At 34.7% G+C, this 20,736-nt stretch overlaps 1 protein-coding gene across 1 annotated transcript in view; it reads left to right on the plus strand.

Annotated features, from left to right (window-relative positions):
• AHI1 (Abelson helper integration site 1) overlaps nucleotides 1-20,736 on the plus strand; it is a 231,328-nt gene that overhangs the window by 61,121 nt on the left and 149,471 nt on the right. Inside the window, exons 16-18 of the mRNA XM_056126207.1 lie at nucleotides 574-704; nucleotides 3,380-3,520; nucleotides 13,397-13,593. Coding sequence (XP_055982182.1) covers nucleotides 574-704; nucleotides 3,380-3,520; nucleotides 13,397-13,593 — 469 coding nt within the window. The remainder of the gene's footprint in view (nucleotides 1-573; nucleotides 705-3,379; nucleotides 3,521-13,396; nucleotides 13,594-20,736) is intronic.

The following is a 20,736-nucleotide window of genomic DNA, read 5'->3' on the forward strand; positions in this document are numbered from 1 at the left end:
TTGCTATCAGATTCTTCACTAAGAATCTTCACTAAGAATTCTTAGTGAAGAATCTGATAGCTATTATAATATGGGTATGGTCCTAGTTTATGTTAAATTTATGCCATATAGCAAGACTTACTAATAGGAAATTAGATTCCTAATAGTATTGAAGGAACAAGTAGTTGCTCAAGTAAGTAGTTTAGTCACACAAACCTCTTCCTGCTCCAGTGTTCTTTTTTTTTTTAATTTCTGGGTTATACCCTAGGAATGTTTGGGATCTACTGCCACTGCAGTGCCAGGGACCACTCCCAGTAGAGCTTGGGAGGACTGTTGGGTTCAATCTGTGTCTCAAAATGTATCTGCACTATTTAACTTTGTGTTGTAATTTTTATACAGATTTGAAAGGTATTACTGAAAGGCACTGAATTTAACATGGCAAAACACTGTCCAAATATATTTTCTTATTTCTGTGTATGCCAATAAAATTGTTTACTAAATGCATATGAAGTATTTAAAAGAAAAGCTTTTCTATTGCCAGTTTTTTAAATGGATTAAATTGGTTACACTTGTATAACCTTTTCTTTTATATAGATTAGCAGCAAGAAAATTTGTAGGTGCAGCAAACTACCGGGAGAAAATTCACAGTACTCTGACACCATGTGGGACTCTTCTGTTTTCTGGAAGTGAAGATGGTATAGTATATGTTTGGAATCCAGAAACAGGTAATGTTTTATTGATCTCCATATTTTTTTTACTTTGAAACTACTGTTTTATAAAATAATTATTGAGGAAATTCTGGGTTCAGTTCTCAGTTATATTTTGAGTATTGGAAAGCTGGTAATGAAACTAATAAATTATGCTTATTGTTTTAATAGCTTCATGAATAGGATCTCATATTTTAAATTAATATTTAGTTTTGCTTTACCTGTAATGAACTATTTTTTAGTATTTAATGAGTACTTAGCATTTAAGTACTTAGCACTTAATGAGTATTATAATAGAATATAAAAATTGTATAAGCTGAATTTGAGAGTAACCAGGCTAACACTAAAAATTACTGAATATTTAATTATTAGAGACAATTATGTTTCCTCAAAGTTTTTGACATGTGAAATAGCTGCCTAAATTATTGAACTTCAATTTTTTTTCTTTTACACTAAACCGTTACTTTGAGAACCTCACTTGTGCTTCACCTTTGTTTTTCAAGAAAAATGCTAAAAACACATTCTGGTCTGATCTTAAGATCTATGATCCACTTTGTGTAAGGCGTGAGATACAGATCCAGCTTTAATTTTTTATATGTAGTTATCCAGTTTTGCCAGCACTGTGTATTAGAGGCTGTCTCTACTCCATTTCATGTTCTCAGTTTCTATGTCAAAAAATAGTTGACCACATATGTGGGAGTTTGTCATTGAATGTTCTATTCTGACCCATTGGACAGAAGTCTGTTCTTATTCAATACCACACTATTTTGATCACTATGGCTTTATAGCATAGTTTTAAGTGAGGTAATGAGATACCTCCCTGTTTTTTATTTTTCAGTTATGGCTTTGCTATTCAGGTGTTTTCTTTTTCCTTTTTCCTTTCTTTTTTGAAATTCAGATACCTTATAATTTCATACAAACCTTATTATGGACTGTCCAATGTCTATGAAGAATGTTGTCTAAATTAATAAATTATTTTTTTAGTGAATGTTTTCTTTCTCCTTGTTTATTCTGCTAATATTTTCTTTAGATGTCTTTGAAATAAAATTTTTTTCTAATTGTAGAAGAATGTATTTTTTTTTTACAAATTCAGAAAGTATTTATTTTTTTTATTTTTTTTTTTAATTTGCTTACATTTTTATTTTGTTCTTATTTTTTTTTCTTTTTTTCTTTTTTTTTTGAAGAATGTATTTTTAAAAAAATTTTTTAAGTTTTTGATTTTATGTGGTAGTTCACAATATTTAATTACATTTAATATTCAAACACCAGTCCCACCACCATTATGCCTTCCTACCACCGTATTTCAGATGTTTCCATCCCTGCCCCCAAACAGAACTGATATGATATATTTTGTTTTGTTTGTTATGAAAAGCCACTGAAAATGCTATAATAAAGTACTGCTGGAGGAAAGAGTGTCAAGATGGAGGAAAGAGTGTCAAGATTGTTGTAGGGGCCATTAAGCCCTTCTATAAGAGAGTACTAAAATGTTGTTAAAGGTTGAGTCTTGTGTGCTAATATATATGCATATATATATATATGTATATCTGCCTATATGTGTGTGTGTGTGTGTGTGTGTATGTGTAGATATAGAGCACTGTAGCATTGTCCTTCTATTGTTCATTGATTTGTTCGAACGGGCACCAGTAACTTCTCCATTGTGAGATTTGTTATTGTTTTTGGCATATCTAATATACCACAGGGATCTTGTCAAGCTCTGCTGTGTGGGTGGGATATTCTCGGTAGCTTGCCGGGCTCTCGAAGAGGGATGGAGGAACTGAACCCGGGTCAGCCGTGTGCAAGGCAAACACCTTACCCACTGTGCTATTGTTCCATATATCTGTAAAAAATATTTTTCCCTCTAATATTGGTTACCTCTTACTATGAGCCCCATCAAATGTGGTGTGGTACTCTTGGAGTATGGGTAGGATGTGTGGTACGAAGTGTTCTGCAGCCGTGTGGTCCAGGAATAGGTTTAGTCCTGGGTGAGGCTCAGTCGGAGCATGTGGAGAGCAGCCATGAGAGTGGTGGTAGATCAGTTCTGGAGGTTTTGGGCTGCTGTGGTTGGGTCCCTTGGGGCAGGGAGGGGCCCCACCCACCCACCTTACAGGGCGCCAGGAGTGAAGCAACCTGGTGCAGGGTCGGGCGGCACAGTTATGGCCAAATCAGTAATTTTTATTTCACATAAATTTACCAGTGTTCTTTTCTTTCCCGTCAGTAAATATATACACATTTTTTTCTTTTTGAATTCTCCTTTCTGTCAGTTCCAGACTTATGTTTTAAACCTTTTATATGCATAACTATATGCATTTTAAAGGCAGATGCTATGTTAAACAATCTCTGGAAGAACAGAAAAATAATTCAAGCCTCATTCAGAGAGTTTCTTTAGTTTGAATCTTGCAATTTCTACCATAGTTCGCACTGGATTTTTCTGACATATATGAATAAAATATAAATGAGATAACCTGCTTCTAGGCTCCTTTCATTTTATTACTTAAAACCTAATTGAGAGGTTGGAATGAAAAGTAAAAATACCAGGAGAATAAAAAATTACTTATTTAACACCAGTGATCAAATTATGTATATTATGAGATTTTTCATGTAAATGATATGTTTTATGTTTGCTATAGATATTTTCAATAAATTGAAGAATTTTATGAAAGGTTTTTAAGCATTATGTATTTTTTCTTATTTAGGAGAGCAAGTAGCCATGTATTCTGACTTGCCAGTCAAGTCACCCATTCGTGACATTTCCTATCATCCACTTGAAAATATGGTTGCATTTTGTGCATTTGGACAGAATGAGCCTATTCTTCTATATATTTATGATTTCCATGGTAAGTCTACTTGTGAAGTAAAGAATTTTTAAGGTGAAATACATACATACATAAATAAATCAATAAAAGGGGCTGGATCCATAGTTCAGTGGGTAGGGCATTTGCCTTGCATGTAATCTATATGCATCCTGTGTGGTCCTCTGAGCCTACCAGGAATGATGCCTAAGCACTGTCTGAGCACAGTCCAAAAGGAAAAAAATTAGGTAGCACAGCGGGTAAGGCATTTGCCTTGCACGTGGCCAACATTGCTGACCCGGGTTCGATTCCTCCGCCCCTCTTGGAGAGCCTCGTAAGCTACCAAGAGTATTCAATATGCCAAAAACAGTAACAAGTCTCACAGTTTGTTGTGAGATGCTACTGGTGCCTGCTTGAGCAAATCGATGAACAACGGGAGGACAGGGCTACAGTGCTTACATTTAGACTCAGTCAGGAATTTTGAGCTTCATGCAAGCTATCATTGAATTACTTAAAAGAAGTCTCTTGAATGTATTTTTAAATATGAGCAAAGAATAATAACAATATATTATTGTTTTGTTATGATTTTTTTCAATAATTACAGTTAAGGAGTTTAGATATTTACAGAACTAGATATAATGGTGTACCCTTATATTTATATATTCATACAAATACAGTCATACTTTCTTTATAAATCAATTTAAATAAACAAATTTACCTAAAATTGATTTGGGAGGTACTAATTTAAATTTAAATGTAAGTACATTTAGGGAATATAGACATTTAATATTTTTTGAATATTGAGTTAATTTCTGATTCTATATTTTTGTTTTTTTTTACTAAAATGCATCATTTCAATAAATTGTAGTTTTGCAATTTAACATGAAACTAAGGCATAAAATTCAATGTTAATGAAAACAAGATCCATAATTAGAACTTAATTTTATACTCGTATTATTCTGTCATTCTGAGAAATAACAAAAAAGAGGACTAAATATAGTTTTCAAATAATGTCATTCTCAGAATTAGTTATATTTGATCTACTTTTCAAATTTCTGCCATAAAATTATAATTTTGTAGATCTGCATATTGACTAGCAGCGTAGTTACTCTCAAAATTGTAATTCTTTTTCATATATTTATTTTTACACAAAAATAACATGTCTGTATTAGTCTGCTATATTTAGGATATTATGTTCCAGTGTGTATATATATACATACATGTATATACATATATATGTAATAATGTCAAACCATTTGAACAAAGTGTTTTAAAGTAATGAAATGTGAATGGCTAACAATTACGTTGCTGTAGATATTGCCACCATCATCCAATGAGTTGATAGCACAACCATCAACCAATTTAGAACTTGTCTAATTAGTTAGCAGACAGTTGATCCTATATGGACGTTTTGTACCTTTTTTAAAAAGATAATTTATATTAGAAAATAATTTGGAAATTTAGGATTTGTCATATCTGAACTTTATAGAGAATAAGTAGTAAATTGCTCCAACTTATTCAGATTTTAGTAGTAACAATAGGATATCTTACTAGTAGTATATACTTTTTTATTAAACAATATAGTATTATTCACTATTATAAAGGAAATTTTAGCAGAAATAATACTGCATAAGTATCGGAAAAGACAAAAGGACTTTTCAAATCATTTAATGTCCAAATCTGGTATTTAGGTTAAACCCACATATTAGAGCAAATGGTTTTTCTTTGTACTTTAAATCTTTACATAAGGCAGTTCTACCTAAAGTATTTAGTAATTGAAACTAGAGTTTGGCTGCAAGATTATTTCCTCTGCCCCTTAATGTGTTTCACAACAGTCTTCATTCAGTTTCTAATTAATTTCTCAGGCTTTTGACATTTTTACTACAAATGCAAATTTTACTGTTATCTGTTTCCATGCTATATTTTGTTGTCCTTAAATTCATCCTTAAATAAACTCATATGTGTTTGTCCATTTTTTAGACACCAAGCATAGAGACTAAAAAAATTTGTTTAGGAAGCTTAAATGAAAACAAACAAACAAACAAAAAACACCAAAAGTTTTACTTTTGGGCTCAAGTTCATGGCCTTATGGATCAAGTGCCTTCCTGAAACTTCATTTCCTTATCTGGTCTATATATGTACTACTACTAATGGGGTAGGATATTAGGGGCTGGGAGGGACAGAGTGGGGGGAGAAAGAGAGAGAGAGAGAGACAGAGACAGAGACAGAGACAGAGACAGAGATAGAGACAGAATGAGAGGAGAGAGGTTTGACAAGAACATGTAGCACAAAGGCTTTGAAAGCAATTTGTAAATTGATAACACTATGTTAAGAGGACCAAAAAAGGTAAAAATAGGTTGTTATAATGCTCACCTGAGAATTTATAGGAAAACTATATTACTAAGCTTCTCTCCAAGGAATGGACTTGAAACAAGTTTTTCCTTCCCCTCTCTATTACTGTTTATGTTGGTTAGCATTCCTTTTTGAAAAAGTGTTTGTAGAACAGCATATTTGAAAACCATTAAATGTGTAAGCTTCAGAGCATTATGTTACATTCATTCCATTTTAACATAGAGGAGAAAGGATTTCTATCAGTGTTTTAGAATTAAAATGTTGAAATAATACACAGTATAAAATTAGTATTATTTTGTGCAACAAATTAATTTAGAATGCATTTTTTGATATTTTGATACATAACACCTTTACAAGCAAATTAACACTCAACGTTTCTACATACTTTGCCAACTTTTGCTGCCTATTTTTAAAAAAGAGGAAGTTTAGGAAGAAGTTACATAATTTCAGGCAATCTAAGATTTAACAGTGTTCTTATGAGTGTTATACGTCCCTGACAACAATTAAAATATGTTTCAGACTTTCATATTTTACTCAGTAAACCCAAACCAGAATCATTCTTTATTTTTACTATTGGATACTAAAGTATTATTCATCCATGATAGTTTTGATTTATATTTTATTTTGTTTGTTTTGTTTTTGCTTTTTGGGTCCCACCTGGCATTGCACAGGAGTTACTCCTGCCTCATGCACTCAGGAATTATTCCTGGTGGTGCTCAGGGGACCATATGGGATGATGGGAGCCGAACCTGGGTTGGCCACGTGCAAGGCAAATGCCCTACCCGTTGTACTATCACTCCAGCCCCTTGATTTATATTTTAAATACTTTATACTTTTATAGTTTAAATTTTAAATACACTTTGTGTTTTAAATATAAATGGAGTGAGTAGCTTAATATTTTAAATATAAAGTAAAAATACAAGGTTTCAAGCTTTAAATATTTAAAATTTAAATATAAAGTTATATAAATATATTTTAAATACCTATTCATAATATATTTATATAATAACATTTTAATATATAATTATATATATTAATATGTAATATATTAAGTTTAAAATATATGTTTAAACTTTAAATATGTTTTTAAATATGAGACTGTTTTGTCCCAAATTTCTTATCTAAAAATAATTTTTATGTGTACGTTTATGTAAATGTTTTAATGGTATAAACTTCAAACTATGTAGAATAGTTAATGTTTTTTTATATAATATTTATCTGAACTTCATATATATATTGTTTTCAAGGAAAATGGAGCAGGCTCGTTTTTCAATAAGTTAAATAAACTGTGGATAGACCACATGGTAGCTGAATACATCATTCATCTTTCAGTTCTAGCGAAATCTGTGAAGAGTCAGCAAGCTTCTTTCCCTTTTAACCATGTATTCAGGTTGTGGTCTTTTTGTATCTTTCATTCTACTGACTTTTTGCTGTTTTTGGTAAGAAATATGATTTTTACTTTCAGAAGTCAGTGTTATTTGCTTGATGTTGAAAAGGTTAATCATCTAGTAGTACAAAATTTAGTCACAGAGCACCACAGATAAGATACTTTTAGGATTCCCATAATAACAGAATACTAGTCAGAGAAACGGCTCCTACTGAATTAAATTTTTGATGTTATAGTTTAGCAATTGCTTTTCTGTTCTTAATATTCATCTACCTCAATCTCTATGTTCCTGCCATATATTTCCTATTGATAGCTAATGCATTTGACTTTCTGTGTACCTGTTACTGTTACAAACACTTCACAAATACTTTGTATGTAAAGATAAGAGCAACAAATGTTGCCATTTTACAGGAGCCAGGGCTTGGATTCATAAGTCTGAACTTGTAGTCCATGATTTTCTTTGCTATACTTAGCTTTCTTTTTATTAGATTTTCAAAATCACTAACTTTTGCTTGTGTAATATACCTCAATATTTTTTAATTTATATATCTCTGTTGAGTATGTGATTTTTTAATTATTTGTACCTTATAGGAAGGAGAGATACAACCACATTCTCTTTTCTTACCTTATGTAGCCTGAAAACTGACATATAATAAATATGCATGTAATTTTTTAAGTAAGGTCAAGAACTTAATTTGAGAAGTTCTCAGCATGATAATCCCATGCAATAAACCTGGATTTGCACTAGGTGGCAGTAATTCACCAGAATCAGTGTTAATTCTGAGTGTGACTGTTTAGGCAATCCAGTTCTTTATTGAGCACCTAATGTGTGTTCAGAAAAGCTGTGAAACCAGGAACTAGACTCCAGTCTTATCATGTTCTTTTTTTCTAATTATTTGTGTTTCCTGATTAAATCTCTGAAAGAACATTAAGTTGAAAAAGTCTTCCTTATCAATACAAATTATTTTATTGATACATGGTCATCAATGGGCAACTACACAACGGCACTGTTACTGGTGATAGATTCCCCCCCTCCCCCCTTACTAGCTTCACAATATTTCAAGAATATGTATCTTTTATTTTCCTACAAATTGTGTTGGGGGGGGATGTGTGTGTGTGTGGGGGGATAGTTGAAAACATAGTATAGCAGGCACCTCCTTGTATGCTGCTGACCATGTTTTGAGCCCTGGCACTCTTTATGGCCTTGGTCTCTTGCCTTGGTTCATTTGGACAGCTGTGTGAAAGTGCCCTAAATTGGATGACTTACATATAACCAAGTTTATAAGGTACAAGGAAAATCCAAGAATGGAAACTGATAAATCAAGCTTCCAGGGAGTTCTAGTTCATAGATGGGGCCTTTTCTAACTGTGGAGAAAGCAGATGCAGCCTCGCATGATGGAAGGGTCATCCTTATACCATCAGATGGTGAGTTAGAATCTCAACATATACATTTTAGGTGTATGCAAGGATTAAGGTCAAGGAAATTCTGCACACATTGCAAATATTAGCAAGAAGGAGGATCCTACAGAATTGTTTAATGCAGAGAAGCTAAAGAAGTAGATTTATCACCTTACAGAAATAATAATATGGTTGGAAATAGAGTAATTTAGATATAAAGGAATAGGTGTCCAGTCAGTGACTATAAATAGTACCAGGGCTTTCTACAGTAGACCATAACCAAAGGAACTGAGTCTTGAACCACAAGAAAATCTTTCTGCTAATATCAGTGTAAGAGAAATAATATATTGTTTTTATTTTATTATATTATAAAGTAATAACATATTGGATGCAGATTTTCATATTAACCAGCCTATTTTTGCCTCAAGTGCAAAGGACAATGTATTAAAATATCTTATTTTCTTCATTCTTCCTCCTGTAAAGATAAAAATCTACTGACAAACCACACAACTTTTTTGTAAGTGCTTCAAGCTGAAATATTTTTATTATTATTATAATTACTGTGATTTTGGTTGGTCATCTGACAGTTCTCAGAGCTTACTTCTTACTCTGTGCTCAGGAATCACTCCAGGTGGACTAGGGGGACCATATTATAGGGTGCCAGGAACCGAGCCCTGATTGGCTATTTGCAAGGCAAGTGCCTTACCCAATGTACTGTCCCTCCAGCCCCTGTTTTTCAATATTTAAAACAAAATTTAAGTATGTATCTAAGTACTCTACATCAGTGTATTTCTTAGGAAAGAAATATATTCAGATACAAGGACTTGGTTAAGCATACTCCCCGCCAGAAACTTTATTTTATATATTTTTTTTTATTATAGTTCTTAAATAGTGAGCATATGTTCAATATTGTCACTGTCTGTCCTCCCATTGTTCATCGATTTGCTCAAGTGGGCCCAGTAACATCTCCATTTTGAGACTTGTTACTGTGTTTGGCATATTGAATACGTCACGGGTAGCTTGCCAGGCTTTGCCGTGCAGATGAGATACTTGCCAGGCTCTCCGAGAGGGGCAGAGGAATCGAACCCGGCTCAGCTGGGCTGGCTGCATGCAAGGCAAACACCCTATTGCTGTAATATCACTATGTATAAATCACAAAGATATACACATATATGCATACATATACATACATATGTATACATATATATGTATAGTTTGGGACCACATTTTGGCTTACTCTTGAGAGAGCTTGGGGTAGACCATATTCCATGCTAGGGATCAAACTTGGCTGACAGCTGCAATGCCTTAGCTGTACACTGTCTCCTGTGCCAAGTAAATGTTTATTAACCACATAGTTCTTTTGTGAAATTTTTGTATTGTCCTCAATGTATATTTTGGTAATCTTTTGGTTAACCTTATAGGGACTTCATCTCAGTAAAGTTAAATACCCATCATCTCCAAAAGTTATTTTACCTCCCTCCCTCTTCCCCTCACATAATCATTCTTAATTTACATTTTCTAGAATGGTATATAGCTGAAATAGTATATTTGGTAGTATACTTGAAATAGTATATTTGGTATATAGGTAATTATGTATGCCTTATCTTATTCATAATTAATGTGATATTAATAGATATTTTGGTGTTTTTAATGATTTATCCTTTTAGCTGAATTAGGTTGTTAGGTTACCAGTTTATTTATACTTTCAAATGTTGGGAGGAAATTGGTTTGGTTCCAATTTTGTAACCATCACATATAAAGGTGTTAATGAGTATTCATCCTCAAGTTTCTTGTGTGGACACTTGTTTCCATTTCTCTTGAATTATTAAGAATAAGGAAGCTAGATCCTACTGTAGAAACACATTTTACTTTATAAGCTCCAAAAATATTTTCTAAAGTGATTATGATATTTAACATCCCTAACAGTTGTCTGAATGTTTCAGTGTCCCCATATCCTTGCCAAATTGGAATGATCAACCTTTTAAGTTTTAGTCATTCTGATAGTATGCACTGCTATTTTATTGTGCCTTTAATTCTGTTCTACAGTCCCCTTCTCTCCCCTTCTCTCTCTTCTTAATGGCCAGGGGGAGCCACATCCAGCAGAGCTCAGGGGCTGCTTACTCCTGGCTCTGTACTCGGGGTCACTCTAGGCTGTCCTCTGGAAACCTGGGGATTGAGCCAGGTTTGGTCCCATGCGGCAAGTGCCTTTACCCCTATGCTATCTCTCTGTTCCACTTTTAATTATTTTAATCCCTTATGACTATGATATTGAACATGTTTTCACATATCTACTTGTTATTTGTATCTACTTCAGCAGAATGTCTGTTCAAGTCTTGCCTGAGTTTTAATTTGTCTGGTTTTTTTTTTTGCCTCTGAATTGTGAATTTTGAGTATTAGATGATGCATGTATAATTTGTGGGTTATGATTTAGTAACACTTCAACCAGTATTGATTATGGTGTTAGGTTTTATACTTAGATTTATAGTTTATATTATTTTTGTATATGGCTTAAAGTATAGATCAAAGTTTATTCTTTCATACATGAATATCCAGTTGTTGGAGCAGTATTTGTTGAATAGCTTTTCTTTAGTAAATTGCCTTCCACCTTGCCTGTACATGCTGCACTCTCTATTTTGTTCTTTTGATCTATTTGTTTATGCCACTAATAAAGGATCTTAATTACTGGAGCTTTGTAATATGACTTGAAGTCAATTTTGTTCTTTTTCATAACTGTTTTGACTCTCTTGCTCCTTAGCATTTCCATGGTAATTTTAGAAATTGAAAATTTCTCCAAAAAAATCCCACCTGTAATTTTGCGTGAAATTATATTGACTATTCAACATAAAAATAATTTGTCTTTCAGTGGACTTCTCATTTTCACTCACCAATACAGTATTGTACTTGCTATATACTTCTTTCATCATATATTTACCAAAGTTTGTCATAGTTGATTCCTTATAAGGAAATATTCTTTTTTTCTAATAATTATTCTTTGTTACTTGAATATAGAATATAATTGATTTTTATATGTTGATCTGGTACCAAAGAACCTTTCTGAAGTCAGTTGTTAAGTTCAAGTGGTTTATTGTTGAAATTTTATTGAGACTTCACATAAAAGTGGCACCAACACTTGACAGTATGTACCTCCTTAAATTCATTTATTTTCTTCCTTACATGTTTCACTGTTGTCTTAGCTCTCCATAGGTAATAGGTAATAAGGCTATAAAGAAGACTGCTTTATTTCTTCTTTTAGTATCCACTTTTTGGTAGTTTTTAAAAAGGAGAACAAATCTGAGTTCTTTAAAAAAAAAAACTCTGTTTTGGTCATGTAGAGTAACTATCACTTGCTGTTTAATTATGGTGTTGTTTAATTTGTTTGGTTGTTGACTTTTTTGGCCACATCCATCTGTACTCAGGATTAAATCTGAGCTCTGTGCTCAAGGATCACTCCTGGTGACCTTGGGGGATGCCAGGGATCAAACGTGGATCACCTGCATGCAAGGCAAGTGCGCTACCCACTGAACTATTGCTCCATTCCCTAATTATGGTGGGTTTTCAGATGCTTATTTTTGTACCAAAATTGGTACATCTTTTATGTTGATAATTCTTAATATTTTTGAGTCTTGTAAACCTTATGTGAATAATCTGATAAAACTTATGTGTTTGAGTTGCAGAAATATTTACATATATGCTCAAGTTTCTATATATAACTCTTCTGATCCATAAAATCTCTTAAGACTAATCTGCTGGTCTTTTGCCGTGATTTTAGTCTTAATTATCACTATAGTTTTTTATTTCATATTAGAAAGTTTTTCCACTTAAAATTATATAATTGAGGAAATGCTTTTTAAGTTAGGGTTTTCTCTTTTGTATATATAATAGACTGTTGTTCAAATTTATTTATTTTAAATAACTGCTGAACTAAGTCTTTGGCCACTAAAATGATTAGGTAATGTTTCCTAAAGCATCTTTAAAACAATCTAGGGTTATACAGGTGCTTTTGTCCTCCTTGTCTTCATCATAATCATACAAAATGTCATCCTTAAGCCATCTATCCCATTCTAAATAAGTTCAGGGAAAGAACTATATCTAAGAAAAAAAAACTCTTGATAGTACTTTTTCATGGCTTATAATAAAAGAAAGAAGAAAACATTGCAAATGTATAGAAATTGAAGAATATGTGTGTTAATTGTGCTTCCCTAGGTGAGAATAGTATAAACCATTTTAAAACAGTGATTACAGAGAGAATTAAGAAACGTGCTTGCATTAAATTGAGAAAAGGTTAAATTGTATTTGTACTGTGATATGTTAAATGTACATATGCTATGACTGGGAAATATAGAAATACAAAAACATCTTTAGGGAGATAGGTTGTGAATAGTTTATAAGATTAGTTTTAGTTTTCATTAATATTGTATGTATATTTAATGTATAATTAAAGTTGAATCACTTTCCTAATTTGTAATATCTGTCAGAACAAGATTTGGTTGTTTTTCCAGAGTCACTTATAACACTGCCTAATCTGAAATCATCTATTAGGTTATTCCACTGCCTTTTTATGGGTTTCTAAGTGTGGAGTTTCATATTTTACCCAATTATGCTGCCTTATTATTCTCCTGGAATAATTTAAGTGTGAAATTTCATATTTTACCAAATTATTTTGCCTATTGTTCCTAGGATTCAAATATATTAAAAGTTTCTCATAATTTAATACTACCATTTTATGGTTGAATTATTTCATTATACTTTTGGTAATTTGAACTAATTATGGATTTATTTCCCAGTTGCCCAGCAGGAGGCTGAAATATTCAAATGCTACAGTGGAACGTTTCCATTACCTTGTATACACCAAATGCAAGATGCTCTGTGTACCTGTCCTAAACTGCCTCATCAAGGCTTTTCTCCAGTAGATGACTATGCCCACACTGAAAATTCTTCACTGAAGATGCAGCAAGTGAAACAGACACTTGATTCTGTCACGGTATGTTTATCTTATGCAATTGAAAAGTTAGAAATTTTGAAACCATTGTGATCCCATCTTGCAGTGCAATTCCAATTAAATATTAACTAAACAAAGAAAGCTCACTTAAAACTTGACTTCTTATACTTTTATGGTTCCATTCTACTATTTATTGTAATATGATAACTTCAAGAAACAAATTGAACACAGAATAATTTGAGTTGAACTCTTAATTTTGATAGCTTTGTGTAGACCAGTTCAGGACTATTCCTCTGTGTAAAAATATAGGTGTGTGTGTATGTCCATAAACACAGCATAAATGCATATAATTTAAAATACCTCTCTGGTGAATATTCACATAAGGTATGTTAGAGAGCATCCTCAATATACTAAAATTAAAATCTAAAGAATAGTGAAACTTCAACAAATATGTGAATAAAACAATATGCTGCCATTAAATAATACATACAAATGTTTCATGAGCATGCTTAAAAGCTTTATCTCCAAGCCAGAGAGGGAGTACGGTGGGTAAGATGCTTTCCTTGCACACAGCCAACCCGGGATTGAATTTCAAGCCCCATTTTCTACCTGGCTCAAACCCTGGGCACAACTAGGTATGCCCCACAAACCAAACCAAATTTATTTATATACATTTTTTAAAAAACAAAGTAGAATTTCTGTCTCACTGCTATTGCCATAAGAAATAGAAAAGATTCATATAATTGAGAAATAGATAATGCAAATGACAAAAGAATTGTTTGGTTAAAACTTGTGGACTACATCTTTTTCTCAAAGATATACTGAAATTTCAATATATTTAACATTCTTTAAGTATTTTTAAATATATTGAACATCTTTTAAGTATTTTTGCCTGCTAACAATTGTTCTTTTAGTTAGAATTAGCCTTGAGCTCCTTGAGGACAGGAACCATGCAAGCTTGTTCCCCGTTGTCCTGTCTCCTTTTGACACAGTGCCTCTTTTTTCTTATTATTTTATTTTATATAAGGTAGTTCACAATATTTGATTACATTTAATATTCAAACACCAATCCCGTCATCATTACACCTTCCCACCACCATATTTGGGATGTTTCCATCCCAAGCCCCAATCCCTGTCCCTAAGCACAACTAAAATAATTTTTTTGTATTTTTTGTTATAAAATACTGCTGAAAATGCTTCAAAAAATTATCCATAGAGGACACAGTGTGAAGATTGTTCTATTTTGGCAGGGGCCATTAAGTCCTTCTTTAGGATATCACTAACATGTTGTAAAGGTTGAGTGATGTGAATTTTCATATATATGTATATATCTGAAAATGTGTACATATATATTTCCCTCTATGATTGTTGCCTACTATTTGAACCCCATCAAATGTAATGTGGTACTCTTGGAGAATGGGTAGGGAGTGTCTTGTGATGTGTCACATAGCTGCGAATGCTGGCATGTGGTCCAGGAATAGGTTCACTTGTGCATGAGGCCCGGGTGTGTGGGGAGCGACCTTGAGCATGGCAGTGGTTGTTGGTTGGGTTGTGGAGGTTTTCGACTGTAGGTTCTGGGTCCCTTGGGGCAGGGAGGGCTCTCACTGGCCCCCTCTGGGGTGCCCCGAGTAAAACAGCCTGGCGTGGAGTCCAGTGGAATCACTATGGTGGGCATTGCTTCCTTCCAGGAGAGAAAGCCGTGCCATCTGGATAGTGGCCCATGACAAGATTATCAGGCACCGCTGAGAGGTGGCTCATGGGCATGACTGCTGGGTTGCCAGAGGCAGGGGAAAACATCAGAGGATCGCCGCTCCCGGTCCCATTGAACCCAGAGTCCCAAGTCACAAAGTTCTGTATACCTGGGTTTTGTCCGGCTTCAGACAGTACCTCTCTTAATATAAATATTATCCCCTTTCCTCCTCCTTTACTAAGTATCTTGTCCAGTTTTAAGCTAAATATACGGAAGACCTACGTTGAGACACTTTTAAATCATAGCTAGTTTTTCTCTCTCCTTTTCTTTCTTTTTTCTTTTTTTCAGAAATCAAGAGTTTAATATATTGTGGAGTATAGATTAGACTCAAGTTGTGTATTTAGGTTTATTCAGAATATATGGGTAAATCTTGTGATATTTTCAATAGCAGTGTAGCACTGTAGCACTGTCCTTGCGTTGTTCATCCATTTGCTCGAGTGGGCATCAGTAATGTCTCACAACAAATTGTGAGACTTGTTACTGTTTTTGGCATATGAAATATGTCATGGGTAGCTTGCCAGGCTTTACCACACAGGCGGAATACTCTCGGTAGCTTGCCAGGCTCAAGTGGGCATCAGTAGTGTCTCATGTGGTACTCATGATGGGGGTGGGGGAGAGGCACACACGAAGTCGTAGTGCTTGTGGGTGGGGCATGGACCACCACATTTCCTCTCATGGCAGTGCCCACACATTCTACCTACGGCACTAACACACGTGCTTGGTGTGGGTCTCACTCTGGGCTGCAGTGCTGACACCTTTTTGACTGTCTGAAAACCACAACTCCACGGGACTGTGCTCCCCCTACACTTGTGATGCTTGCACACATCTGGCCGTGTTGTGGTTGGCAAGCAGAGGCAGTTTGCAGGGGTCAAGAGCTGCCAGGATTGGGGCCAGAGCATTAGCACAGAGTGTGGGGCATTTGCCTTGCATATGACTGACCCGGGTTCAATCCTCGGTATCCCATTTGGTTCCCCAGCACCACCAGGAGTAATTCATGAGTGCAGAGTCAGGAGTAATCTCTGAGCATCACTGAATGTGACTTAAAACAAAAGAGTTTCCAGGATCATGCTCAGCATGCAGCCAAGGTACCAGGGATCAAACTCACAGCCTTACTCTTGTGAGGCCAGCACTTTAGCCATTGAATTTTTTTGTTTTTTAACAATTATGAAAGAGAGTTCTTTGGAGTGGCCTGCTGGAAAGTGTAGGGTAGGGCTGCATCCTGGTCTCAAACAATCTATAAAGATACATGTAAAAGACTGTAAGGAGGGGGCTGGGGTGATAGCACAGTGCGATTTTCATTAGAAGTTCTAGAATATAGAAATTTATTTCATGTTTTCTTCGTATTTTAACATTTTATGAAAATTAATGCATGTTGCTCCAAATTTTAAAAAGACATGTGAAAGAGTCAGAGAGATAAGTGTCAGCATTAAAACCCTTGTGTTGTATGTGGCTGATCTTAATCCACATTACTATATATGGTTCCTCTAGCAGTTCCAGGGAAGTAGAGATCCCTGAGTATAAATCTGGGAGTAATCCAGATGTGGCCTAAAAACAACAAAACTAAAAAGAAGTGTGACTAGATAAACTGATCTAGTTTGGGAGGCAACAAGAAAATGGGATCTCATAAACTGTGTTCAGAAAGCCTGGGAAGCACTGAGTTTAAGCTGATTATTCAAGTGCTAGTGTGGAGAGTGTGGCGTCCAGTGCTGTAGGTCCCAGAACAGTCCAGGTTTAACTCTGATCTCTCCAGAACTGTACGCAACAGTGCTTTGGTTTGGAACTTGGGTCTCTGTCTTAGCTGCTGTCTTAACTCCCAACCCTGAGGAGCTGATTTTTTTGTTTTTGTTTTATGGGCCCATGTTCAGGTCTTACCCCAAGCTCTTCACTCAGAGATTATCCCTAACTGGGCTTGGGGAACATAGATGGTGTAGGGGATGAAACCTTGGTGCGCTGCATGCAAGGCAAGCACCCTGCGCACTGTCACTCTGGCCCCATGACCTGATGTTTTTAAAATTCGTGGAAATGTTTCTTCACTAGAAAAAAAAATGCATCCCTTTTTCACGATCTTACATGGCAAAATGACTTAATCCCAAAGAGTCAACAGCTCCTAGATTGATCCAGTCAAGCATCCTACAATATGTGAGTCTTACATAAACCTTCATATCCTGGTGCAACCTTGATCTTGTAGTTTTTCTCTTATATAGCAGTCATCTTCAGATAAATAATAGTAATGAGGGAGATGTAAAGGAAAAATAAATTCAGAGATATTTTTCAAGAGAAGAAATCAAAGACCTGATTTTATTTATAATGTGTTATATGACATGTTTTTCTCTTAAATCATCACTTATTTAGTTTTTTCAAATACTATGTAAAATTATTTAGAGAATATCTGATTTGGAACTAAAGTAGATCATTACTGCCATTGGAAATGAAAGCTTTGTCTTCTTGCTGTTTTTTGTTGTTTTCTTTTTGTTGTTGTTATTGTTTTTAAGTTTTGTTTTTCTTGAGTTGAGAGAATTCACAGAACTTTTATAGTAATGCCTTTTGTCTATTTCCTCTGTGTTTTGATAAATCCCTAAGTTCCTTTTTTGTTAGGTTATTAGACTCTGAAAGATTGTTAACACAGACCTACCATATAGAAAGAGGAGACTATATTACTTCTAAATTATAGATGATTGTTTTATTGGATAGATGTTTTTTCTTTGTAACCGTAGTAGGGTTGTTTATTCCAGTAATATGTAGCACAGGTTTATGGTTTGATTTATTTTTGTGTGCATTACTTAATAAATTCAGTGTAGTGAATATTTAATAGGTGTTTTATTACTGAGTGAAGGATACAAAAACAGTTCCCTGTTCTTTACAGCTTTAGAATTTAGTCATAATATAGTGATTTAAATATTTTGGATTTAGTATACTTGATTGTATGTTGTTGCTGTTACATTATTACTTTAAAGATATTACATACCCAGATAAAGCTCCAAGGGTGACAGTATCATTAGTGAATTGACAAAATTCTTTTTTTTTAAGTTTTCAGTACCAGAAATGTGATATTATCAGTAGATCTGGTGTTCACAGAATCCAAGTTTTAGTGACCTTTTAAACTGCCTGAATACTCAAGTCCCCTCTTGTTTTCTAAAATTAACTTGAAACTCAGGTTAATCATCAGAGTTGAATATTCCTCACAGTTTCAGAAATAGGCATTTGATGATTTAAAATGCTGTATTCCAGAAAAAACTTCTCTATCTCATAAATGATTTTGCCTTATAATGATTACTAATAACTGATCTACTTTCTATGGTAATCGCCAACTTAGTAAATTTCTGGTACTATGCCTAGTGCTTTAATGTTCATTGTATTGAATCCCCAAAACCATCTTATAGTGTGGGTGTTAGTATTATTCCCATTTTACAGAAGACATAGTTGACATTGATATCAAGCTGTGTTCCCATCACACATGATGAGCATTGGAGTTTTCATTTTGTCTAGTCAACCAAAATTCCCTAGCCACAGTCAGTTTTACTATATTTTTAGTGATTGATTGATTGAATTACTGCTACCCTTTAGACATAGTATCAACTCCTTAGAAATGTCAGGAAGAAAAGTGAGTTTTTTAATATGTTCTAACTTTTGCTTGTTTTGCAGGGGGCAGTGGTGGTGGTTGAAGTAGTGGGAATGTCTCCTATGCAGTGCTCAGGATGTCTGGGCCTCTTAGTGCTTGCTGGCCAATCAGGCCAGTGGTTCAGCCCGAGGGCTGCAGTGCTGCTCAGGCTCTAGTGCTGAGGATTATGAACAGCCCCAGTCTCAAAGGCCACAGCCTGCTTTACTTGATGTTAGGGACCATATAGTACAAGGGATTAAATCAAGATCAGCTATTTGCACCTTATCCCATGTACTATCTCTTTGGCCTCTGTTCTTTTTTCCCTAAATTCATTAATTGTTAGGATTTTCCTCATTTTATACTATCTTTAATAGGACTTCAGGATATTGTATGTAACTTTAACATGAACTTTTTAATTTAATTTTTAAATTAAATCTTGGCCTGGAGCCAGAGCACAGTGGGTAGGGCATTTGCCTTGCCCAGGTTCAATTCCTCCATCCTTCTCAGATAGCCCGGCAAGCTACCGAGAGTATCCCGCCCTCATGGCAGAACCTGGCAAGCTCCCCGTGACATATTCAATATGCCAAAAACAGTAACAACAAGTCTCACTTCATGTTCCTAGAGCGAGCAGACGCCATTGGGCTACACTAGCATGCAGCAGGGACAAATGGAAACGTTACTGGTGCCTGCTCAAGCAAATCGATGAACGGGACAACAGTGCTATAGTACTACAAGTACTAATTAAATCACTGTGAGATAGACAGTTACAAAGATCTTCATGATTGAGTTTCAGACATACACCCACCCCCTTTACCATTGCACATTTCTAGCCACCGTATCACCAGTTTTCCTCCTGCCCTTTGCCCCCTGCCCTCACCTCCACATCCTGCCTTTATTCTCTCTCTTTTTCTCATTTTTCTTTAGACACTGTAGATTTTAGTATTAATTTTTAATCATTTTATTGTATGTTGACTTTTGCTAGTGTTTTTGTGTTTGGTTGTTTGGTTTTTCCTTGACCTTGTCCTATGAATTATAGGCATTTTTTCCCATAGCTCTTTTAGTACTAACCATCTATTTTGCGGTAAAATGGCATTTATTGTGTTTTTTAATCCATTATTAATATTGAATAATATTTACTGTTGCTGTTAATTTCTAGAGATAACTATATACCAGAAATATTTCAGACTTTTATCTTTGAACATGTTCCTGTACTAATTCTTTGTATTTTTTCTTAGTCTGTTGAGTAGACAAGTTTTTCTTGAGGCAGCTATATGGGAACCTTCCAGAATATTATTTCTAAATGTCTTTTTATGAGCAAATTTGATTTACCAAAGGCATGTCATTGATTTTCTTTCTTTAATTTGCACTCTTTCCAGCTCATTGGACATAGTAAAGTAAGTAAAGTAAAGGCCCTCCCGTTGATCATTGATTTGCTCGAGCTGGCCCAGTAACGTCTCCATTGGAGATTTTGTTGTTACTGTGTTTGGCATATCGATTTTATCACGGGGAGCTTGCCAGGCTCTGCCGTGTGGGCGAGATACACTCGGTAGCTTGCCGGGCTCTCCGAGAGGGGCGGAGGAATCGAACTCGGGTCGGCCATGTTGGCTGTGTGTAAGGCAAACGCCCTACTGCTGTGCTATCGCTCCAGCCCACTCTTTCCAGCTCATTGGACATAATAAAGAGTAATACCTACAGGGTGATGCCTAGCCTCTCAAAAAGACTGATTTTTGTTATGAGATTAACAAATAAATGTGCTGGAAACAAGTAATATTTCACTAAAGTGAAATTATGACTGTTTCTTTACTTGCTGCATTGTACTTTTTTTAGGAGGTGGCAA

The sequence above is a fragment of the Sorex fumeus genome, unplaced genomic scaffold, assembly GCF_029834395.1.
Source record: "Sorex fumeus unplaced genomic scaffold, SorFum_2.1 ptg000061l, whole genome shotgun sequence".
NCBI lineage: Eukaryota > Metazoa > Chordata > Mammalia > Eulipotyphla > Soricidae > Sorex > Sorex fumeus.